Source organism: Festucalex cinctus, chromosome 15 (assembly GCF_051991245.1).
Source record: "Festucalex cinctus isolate MCC-2025b chromosome 15, RoL_Fcin_1.0, whole genome shotgun sequence".
Taxonomy (NCBI): domain Eukaryota; kingdom Metazoa; phylum Chordata; class Actinopteri; order Syngnathiformes; family Syngnathidae; genus Festucalex; species Festucalex cinctus.
This window is the reverse complement of record NC_135425.1, coordinates 9,615,849-9,625,938: the sequence shown is the minus strand read 5'-3', so window position 1 is coordinate 9,625,938 and position 10,090 is coordinate 9,615,849. Positions and strand designations below refer to the sequence as shown.

The following is a 10,090-nucleotide window of genomic DNA, read 5'->3' as shown; positions in this document are numbered from 1 at the left end:
GACACGGTGGAAATGAGAGCCAACAAGTTTAGAAAATAACCTTTTTATAAGATTTTTTTTTTCAGCACATGTGACAAAATAATAAATTAACATAATATCTACAAAAAATTATAAACATTTTTTTGTACATCATTTACAATTTTACATTTTTTTTCTATGCGTTTTTGTACATTTAAAAAACAAAACAAAAAACGTGTTGAATTCAGCATTAGTTTGTACTTTGTTCCACACGACATTCTTCTTGGACAATTTAAAAATATTTTAAGCTACATCCTAAAATTGGCAACTTTAAACTCAGGGTCAAAAAAACACGCACACACTATCACAAATAACACATCAAATTAGTCAACAGTGTTTGACCCTCTAGGGGAGAGTAAGTGCTCTTTGCTGAACTTTGTGTAAATGGCCTCAGGAGAGTCAAGAAAAAATGTTCAGCAAGAAAAACAAACAAAAAAAATGTCACACGTCTGTTTTCCGCAACGACACAAACCGCTTCCAACACACAAATTACAAACTGTGCAAATGAACACAACTCAGAAGGTGAGAGCAGTTGCAGTTACGAAAGTATTCAGTCAAATCTGGACGTTGTGTTGCTATTAAATGTTCACATTTGGTCAACGATTTTCCATCCTTATTGCTGATGATGATGTATTCATGTTGAAGGATTTGGAGTCAACACGTCTCAGGACTTGAATTTTAACTAAATGATATAATGGTCACCATTATTGTAATACAATATACATGTGCACAAAAATTGAGAAATGTAAAGTATTAAAAACAAAAGTAGACTTGAAATGCAACTGAATCAAGTCCAGATATTTGCAACTGTGACTGCCCTCAGCTTCTGTGGATCAGTAAACTAATTTTTCTTTGATTAATAACAGTCAACAATTTCTACACATGCCACGTTTTGTTAATTAAAGTTCTTGACAACAACCAAGCGTTTTTTGCTGCAGTTCTTCAACCAATCGTATATCTTGGAATGTACCATGTACCACCAACACCATCTAACTAAAACTTTAGAAATGCGCGTCTTCTCAGCTGCCAGATGTTGTGCAATTCACTTCTAGCACCGGAGCTTATGAGACAATAAATTAAACGTGAATGTTTGGGGTGGGGGTGAGGCACACAGTGAGATGGCGACGGAGGCGTCAAGCGTTGAGGTATTGGCGGCGTTTGTGGTCGCGGAGGTGCGCCGGAAAAAACGGCCCTTCGCCATCGCTGCCCAGTGAGCTGCTGAGGGACTCCTCGCCCGAACTCATCGTGTCCTCGCAAGAGTCCTCACTGAAAGACCATTAAAAAAAAATGTTTACAAACAGCATTGCTTTGTTACGGAGCCCCTAAGGTGCCATGGTAGAAGAAAAAACAACTGCGTTCTCTCGCAAATATTGCTAGGGAACGCAAAGTTATTTATTTTTTTCGTCTACCATGTCACCTTAGGTGCTCCGTAAACACTTCCGGGTCATCTTCCATGTGACCAAAAGCGACGAGGATGGAAATTTGTAAACATGAAACAAAGCAGTGGGAAAGCTTTCCCAAAGCGACTAGGATGGAGCATGTATTTTCCCCACTGCTTTGTTTACAGGTCGCTTTTGGTCACATGGAAGATGACCCGGAAGTGTTTACGGCGCATGTCACCTTAAATGCAAAGTTGTCTTTTTCGCCTACCATCACAACTTTGCATTCTCTCGCAAAGACTGCGTTGCGAGGGAACGCAAAGTTGTTTTTTTTCCTACCACGTCATTAGTGTATCTTAATTCTTTTTAACAAACATATTTTCTCTTTGACATGGCATGACACATTTCAAACTTCCACTTTCCCAGTGTTGTGTAAAAGGGAACGCAAAGTTGTTGTTTTTTTCCTATCATGTCATTAGTATACCTTAATTCTTTTTAACAAACATATTTTCTCTTTGACATGGCATGACACATTTCAAACTTCCACTTTCCTATCAGCTGATGATAGTGTTGTGTAAAAATGTTTGTCACAGTTGTCAGCTGACTGTCAGTTATAGCTGATGTGCAAACTGAATGTCATAAAGTTTGTTGAGATAACCTGTGTTCTTAAAACAAGAATATAAATAATTAGATTGTTTCATGAGAGATGTAAAACAATTTCATACGGCTTAAAACTGAGCATTACTGTGTAGGAAGCTCTCGCTTTGAACGTCACTACAAATATTGCGGCCAGTGATTCAAGTTCCTCTTTCGTCATTAGTTTCGACATAAGTCCGATGTTTTTCAAATAAACCCCATGTTGCATTGGGCGAGGCCTTGCGTGATGTCACGGAAAAATTGGTCTTGTCTCAGTGGGACGTGACCTGTGACTCGCACACATCCAGACATGCAACATTGGGAGATAGGAGAGGCACCAGTTAGTCAGTCGAGGAGCCCGTCGCGTCAGTGTGACGTAATGTTGCAACGTTGTGTGTGCTATGAAACTACCATAAAAGAGAACCCATTTTGAAAGTATTAGTAAAAAAAATAATAATAATTTGTTTGCTGTAGAAACTGAATGATCGTGTGCCTCAGGGTTTGTTTGTTTTCCTTTCATTTCATGTGTCACTATAAGGAGTGTTTGGTATTTTCCAGCTGACTTGAACCTGCCGTTACATGATGACTTTGGCATGAGTGCATAATCTCATCTATTCAGAAACTAATCACACTGGAGCCCACACAACCCTTATGTGACTCAAGGAGAGATTATCAGACACTCGAAAACAACTTTGTTTTGATACAGAACACTGTCTTTGGATTATGGAAAAATTATTGTGTATTTAGAGTACACCGAGGTTACATTCCAAACTACCCTGCAGTGGATTAAATCCGTGAAGTAGTGACCAAGTACAGTATTTAAAATCTAAATACTGTAAAGTTTAAAAGCATACACTGATTTAATCATTAATCATTAGGTCTTATTTTTGGCCACCTGCCGTTTTCAACCACAATTCTATGCCATCGTAACTTGTGTACTGTAAATGTGTGTATGCCTTTAAAAGGCGGGTCTACTTGAATGACGTGGGAGTAAACAAATACTGTAAATACTACTACTCTTTCCTGGCTAGCATTAGCCACTTTGGTGTAAAGTGACGGTTTCAATTGAGGTTTACTTTGTTTTGTTACCATTTGTTTAATAAAAACAACTGAAAGAGCACCAGCGGCAGCAACTATATAACACTTGTTAGGAACTACACTTCATTCTAACTAGAAGTGGTAAGCTATATTCAATTAGCTAACAATGTTTAGCTGACATTAGGAATGTAACAATATCCAAACATCACAATACGATATCATGATATAAAGGTCACAATATGGCAATTATCACAATATTGTAGGGAGGTTGGCAATAAAAAAAAAAAAAAAAGTCACGATATAAAAAAATTAGCTCATACTAAAAGAAATGCAATATTGTTTTTGTACATTACAATAATGCATAAACCTACTGTCTCAAATAATTAATATTGAGGCACTTACTCTAGGCTCGCTAATGCGAGCACACATTGACTCACTTCACAAGCATATTACGGTCACCTTCATCTGACTGTTAGTGTGGATTTTCAACATAGAAGGGCCAAAACATGCTTCATGAAAATTAAACTGCACTAAAGAAACTAGCCACCAGAGGGTGCTAGAACTGCACAAATGGAAATCAACCTGACTTTTTTTTTTTTTTACAGATGTGTTGCATTTAAATATCATGAACGACGACGATATTGTGGCAGTTTTAATATCACGATATCGCACTTATCGTTACATTTAATATCGTGACATGACACCGCAGATATATTGTGGTAGTTTTAATATCGCGATATCACGATATTGCCGTTATCGTTACATCCCTAGCTGACATGCAGTTCAGTAACTGTACTGTGCTATACAAAATAAATAAATACATAAATAAATAAAATCCATGATCCACTGAATCCGTAATAAGCAAACCCCGATATATGTTTTGGGACGAATGTAGTATAATTTGTTAAAATGAGTCAGAGTTTGTAGTTGAGCTACTGTGATGACATTTTCAGCCGACAGCAAGTGACAAAATGGCCCTGAGATGGATAAAAACAGGTGGGTTTTCCTGCTAAACTCATAGTCCACAAACACAATGTTAATCAGAATGCAATGTTTAGACTAGTGGGGTCCCTTTAAATTTGATATTGCTTGCATAAACATAATTTAACTTCTTTTTTTTCCCTACATATTCTCCTCACATTCGTTTTTTTCCCCCCTTTTTTTGAGGTTGTGAACCTGAGACCGTTCGAATTCTCACCTCTCGCTCTCATCCCAGCAGCACTCGGGGATGGTGGGCAGTTCGGGCACACTACGGTAGCTGCTGTGCAAGTTCTGGGCGGTCCGGCGAGACACAATCCACTGCAATTTCCTATGATTGGGCTTGCTGCACTCCGGCGAGGCGTAGTCCGACAAACACTGAGCAACTTGACCGCGCCACAACAGGAGTTCACTCTCTGCAATCTGAAACCAAACAGGCAGCAGACCGATTAAACTGGTTTGCCCCCCTTGGCCCGTCGCTGACAGTAAATATGTACACACTCAAGCTTCCAAATGTGCAACTGTATACGGAAACTGGTTTCTTTTTTGAGGTCACAAGGTTAACAAGTAGGTGGGTTAAGACCTCTTTGAACCTAACTTGGAGTGACATAATGTTCTTTACAACAGGGATGTCCAAATGTTTTGGTTTGAGTGCCACTGCAAGATTCTTCAATTTTACTTTATTAACCACATTAAAATCAGTCAAGCAAGCGCTTATATATAATTTATGCTATATAATTAGTTATTTTTGAAAAACTGCTATGTGACAGCTTTCTGTTATTTAAAATGTATTAAGGCAACTAGTTTAGGATGGTCACGGCCCTGTATCACACTAGACTAGACTAGACTAGACTAGACCCTCTCCTGCACTGAACTGGAAGAAACTATTTTTGCTTCTTTTCAAATCCAGAAAAGCAATACAGTATATAAGCCAATTTAGTAGTTGGTAGCAGGGTTATTATGGTTTTGGAATTTTGCGTTTTAGTTGTTTTTTATTTCATTTTGAGTTTTGTTTTATAAATATAGTTACCGGTAGTTTTAATTCGTTTTCAAGGTGGTTCTGTTAGTTTTAGTTAGTTTCAGTATTAGTTTTAGGTTGTTTTTTTTTTTTTCTTCAAATGTGTATTACTTGTGCGGAATATTTAAAAACACCATGAGAGCGACGTCATCTGAAGGTGCTTTTCTATTGGCTGCTGCTAGATGACGTCACTCCTGTGTGACACACTTTCAAATGTCCTTATTCCAGTTCATATTAAAATAAATTTACTTAAAATCATCCCCAAAGGCTCATGCATTAAATTAATTACCAAAGACGAAAATGAAGGACATTTTTGCTATAATTATAGTTAGTTAGTTTTGTAAACATAAAATTTCACTAAACACACATTAAAGTTTCACTTTTTTTTTTTCCATCCATCCATCCATCCATCCATCTTCTTGACCGCTTATTCCTCACAAGGGTCGCGGGGGTGCTGGAGCCTATCACATCTGGCTTTGGGCAGTAGACGGGGGACACCCTGGACTGGTTGCTAGTCAATCAGTCTGCTAATACTTCACTCTACCTTTTTTACAGTTCGCCTTTTTGCAAAATTAGCATTACATCTTACACCAGGGGTGTCCAAACTACGGCCCGGGGGCCATTTGCGGTCCGCCGTCAATTTTTTAGTGGCCCGCGACATATGCTAAAAATGGCATTTGACTCAGTTCAAATACAATAAAAACAAAAATGTTTGGAGATGGTCAAAGTAAGAAGGGAGGGTGTCGAAAAACACAGGCGCTATTAAAGGTTATTTTAGTTTACTAAAACTATCGAAAAAACAAATTCAAAACAATTTTGTTCACGAAAAAATAAACTAACTCATAAACTAATAAACTGAACCTACATTTTATGTTTACAAAACTAACTAAAATAAAACTAACTATAATTATAGCAAAAATGTCCTTCGTTTTTGTCTTTGGTAATTAATTTAATGCATGAGCCTTTGGGGATGATTTTAAATGTGATTTTAGTAGATTTATTTTGATATAAAAAGGGAATAATGATGTTGCGCCCATGGTGTTTTTTAGATATTGCGCACAAGTAATACACATAAAAAAATAAAAGAAAAGAAAAAAAAGAAGCAAAAAACTAATACTGAAACTAACAAAAATAAAACTAAGCATTTATTAAAGAACTAAAACTAATTTAAAAAAAAAAAAAAAAAACAGAACCACCCTGAAAACTAATTAAAACTAACTAAATTTAAAAAAACAAAACTCAAAACAAAATAAAAACTAAAATGAAAATTTCCAAAACGATAATAACCTTACTGCCATATTACAAATAAATTATTTGTACAATTTTTAGGACTAAACACAATTTCTCTTCATAACATTATGTGGCGCTTGCGTCCTTCTGATTTTCTGTATGTGGCCCTCAAATGAAAAAGTTTGGACACCCCTGTCTTACATAAACAGATACCACCACGGACAGGACAATTAATGGTTATTGGCTGGGAGCCTGGTTAAAAATGAACACATGCTTAATTTGTACGGAGGGTTGCAACTCACTGATACAAGTCTCCGGTGAGCGCACCAAGTTATATGATCCCAACAACTCACTTTGCTTATGTAAAAGCTTATCACAGTGGACAAACCCGTCATAGGGCAATGAAATTGAAATGGATGCTATAGTCCTCACAAGAAGTCAATAGTACCATGTGATTTATCCGGTGGGATAGTGATGAAAATAACTACAATCAATAGTTTTGTTTTTGTCTGTTAAGCTGTTGTGCACTAAAGTTGTGCCGTGTTTTGTTTACCTTCAGGTGTCTCTGGATGTGACGGGCTATTTCCAACATGTCGTCTGACTGAATAGTTTCAATATGCTGTCTCAGGAGGGACAAGGCGAGGACGGACGGCTAGAAAAGCGGAAGAAGTGTAGAAAGGTGAAAAAATTGTGGTGTCATTTGTTCTCATGCTGGACGGAGCTCGTTTTCGAACTTATTATTAGGCTGCTGTCATGCAAGTTGACCTCCTACCTTAGCTTTGGAGAAGGAGATCCGACACAGGCAGGCTTTGAGCTGAGCCTCCAGCTTCTCCAGGCTCAACGTCTCCTTCCTGTTCACAAAAATCATCAGCGTCAACGTCAGTTTGAGATGAAAGAAAGGTGCATATTTATGCAATTATATTCGAATAAGTGATTAAAACACTGATCAACTATTTCACGTATGGAACGGCGTGTTGCAAAACACAAACATGACCCACAACCGGTTATGCAAGTATATTGGTGTCAGCGGCAGTCAGCAATAAATCTTATCAGCGCTTCAGCCAGACGCAGCTGTCTGATAGTTGACTGCTGGCCCAAAGCGAGCGGTTCTGCTCAGCGCTCACGCAAACAACACAGAGCGCTGTGGAAAAGCACCGCCAAACAAAAACAAAGAGGTTTTGTAAATGCTGCCAGAAAAAAAAAATGTTGACCGAATGTTGAATTTGCAGACGGCACGTCTGCAGCGGCAGTATGGCTCAAATGTGAAGAGGGGAAAATATGTCAAGCATGTTCATAAAATATTTGAAACACTACTATGGCGTTAAAAACTGTTGTTTTTGTTTATTCAGTATGTAATACAGTGGTTGGTTAGTGCAGAGTGGCAGCACTTCTGTTTTTATTTGAGTTTGTCTATCTAGGACAACACAGTACAATCGTGTTAAGCGTGTCTGCTTCACATTCTCAGCTTCTGGGTTTGAATCTTGACTTCAGCTTTCCTGCGTGAAATTTAGTGAGTTTGCTCTATCAAAGAAAAGAATACATAATTAAGTAACCTTCTTACCGCTCTGTGGAGTGAGAGAGCGCAATCTGATGGTACAAGTGCAGAAAGGTCAAGGCTGTGAGAGATTTGGACTTGAAGTCGAGCTTCTCCGTGATGATCTTCTCCATGCGGCCGAGGTCGGACACGCTGAAGCGGCACTGCCCGATGCGGATGAGCTCGTCCGTGGACGCCAGGTTGCACTCCTCTTCCGTCACTTTGGCGGCCATGTGGAGGCAGCTCAGGCTGACGCAGGACAAGTGCTTCGGTTGGATCTGAAACAGAATACTGGGTTTTATTACAGTGACATCAAAAAGTTGATTTGTTTTTTTTAAACTGCAACGGGCAAAATAGGAGCATCATGTACCCTCATCATGGCCAAGAATCTGTCAAGCAGGTTAACAGCCAGGACGAAGGTCTGTGTGGTGTAGCCAAAGAAGCTGGTCAGGCTCCACAAGTCCTCCACTTTGGCATCTCTACACTTGGCTGAGATCCGCCCGTCATTCTAGAACATGAACACAAGTGTGGCACATACATTTCATACTGCAGGAAATTGTCCAATTGTAAATAACTAATTTTGTTCATCTATCTATGCCAGCAATGTATAGTGGCTAGCAGAACAATTACATCTTAATTCCACTTGCCTTGGGTGAATAAAAGTTGGGGAAAACCTGCTGGCTGGACTCACCTGATTAGTGGACTCAATGAGACTCAGGCCTGTCTCCTTAGGGAGATAATAGACCTCCAGCTCATAGTTTGCCCGCAGCTCCTTCATCAGTTTGAAGGCATCCATGTCTCAGCTGGCACTCTCGTCTTCTCCCTACACAAGCAAAAACTTTTATGTAATTCTTATTGGCGTACGGTGTTGCCACTGATATGTATCCCCATACTGGTCCAGATTGTTGACCTGCTTTCAGAAGAGAGAGAGACACACAGCTCCCAGCCCGGCCCACTTCCCCCAGCTGTACTCTGGTGTCAAATTTCCCTTTAGTGAACGCCTTCTGAGGCTCAGACCAAAAAACATCTTTTGGACGGTTTTGTTTGTTTATTGGTGCAACACAACACACATAAAAAACGCCACTCTGTTTAGTTCCGTTTTGTTTATTTAATAGATGGCAAACGAGGGAGCTGAATCCGTCGTTGACTGCAGCTAGCTACCGTTTTAAATCCTCCCTTAGGAGCGGGGGAGGGGCTGTTTTTCTATTCCTCAAACTGCAAAACATGCTACTACTGCACAATCATCGACAACAAAACAAACGTTTTCAACATTAGGGCACAATAGTGCAATTAATATACCATATATTGGTGTGTGTTTTCTGAATTACTGTGGAAGAAATAGTTTCTTGGACAGAACAAGATCCCATGGATACCAACAAGATCCATTTGAAAACACAGATTGTTGTCAGAGCTTGCAAACTGATGGTAAATTAATATTTAACTGCTAACTATTTAATCCAAACAAACATAAGAAGCACTAAATACTGAATGGCCATATTCCATGTAGACAAAACTATATATTTAACTTGTTTTTGAAACGGTAAATTATCTCACATAAATTGCGGTGATAAATTGATCGGGAAAAAGACCAAATGCATATTTGATGATCATTCGATTATTTACTTTTTTATTTAGCCAATGTAAAATTGCCATTCGCTCACTTTCCTCAGTCATTTATTTCTCAGTTGATTAGGAAACAGAATTAATAAATCGCGCGATCCGTGTTATCTGAATAATCCCAATAAATTAATAGAGGTAATCCTACCTGTTAAGGCAAATTAGATCCACATATCTGTTGTATTCAGTTGATGTCTTCCTTCTGGGTTTCCTGCAGTCCGTCTCCTTTCTATTTTCTCTCTTTTGTTGATGTCGCTAACATATACGCCCACCCATTACGTCATGGGAGGTGAACCAATCATGGCATTGGTGTAAGAATAGAAATTGCCTCCGGTTGTAGCGGCTCAAGCATTCAAACATAATACGTACGTTCTGACTGGCATCACGGTTTTATTTTTGGCTTACTTAATAACAATCATTAACAGTACAATACTGCGTGATAATATAAGTATATCACCTCGACGAAAACAAAAACTGGAATCGAAATACACCGACATTGAACAAAAGATGACTGTCTTCAGATTGACGTTTCTGTTACCCAATCAACGAGCTCTACTTTGTCACGTTCAAATAGTCCGCCCAAAATCAGCTTCTTTGATTGGCTCATGAGCTGACAGGCTCCTGACGCAAACGACGGCATTA

At 38.8% G+C, this 10,090-nt stretch overlaps 1 protein-coding gene across 1 annotated transcript; it reads right to left on the bottom strand.

Annotated features, from left to right (window-relative positions):
* Positions 1–27: 27 nt before the first annotated feature.
* ccng2 (cyclin G2) lies at positions 28–9,757 on the bottom strand. Its single transcript, XM_077497155.1, has 8 exons — positions 9,597–9,757; positions 8,523–8,654; positions 8,202–8,339; positions 7,859–8,109; positions 7,070–7,148; positions 6,851–6,949; positions 4,270–4,472; positions 28–1,284 (listed from the first exon to the last, which is right to left on the bottom strand). The coding sequence occupies exons 2-8, from the start codon at positions 8,625–8,627 to the stop codon at positions 1,152–1,154; spliced, it is 1,008 nt and encodes a 335-aa protein (XP_077353281.1). The 5' UTR covers positions 8,628–8,654; positions 9,597–9,757; the 3' UTR covers positions 28–1,151.
* Positions 9,758–10,090: the final 333 nt, after the last annotated feature.

Bases quoted from the DNA above. Each gene is read 5' to 3' on its own strand.
- ccng2 (XM_077497155.1), bottom strand. From the start codon at position 8,627: ATGGATGCCTTCAAACTGATGAAGGAGCTGCGGGCAAACTATGAGCTG. The intron at 8,340-8,522 runs GTGAGTCCAGCC...TTCATGTTCTAG, and splicing joins TCATTGAGTCCACTAATCAG to AATGACGGGCGGATCTCAGC. The intron at 4,473-6,850 runs GTAAACAAAACA...GTTTGGTTTCAG, and splicing joins ACATCCAGAGACACCTGAAG to ATTGCAGAGAGTGAACTCCT.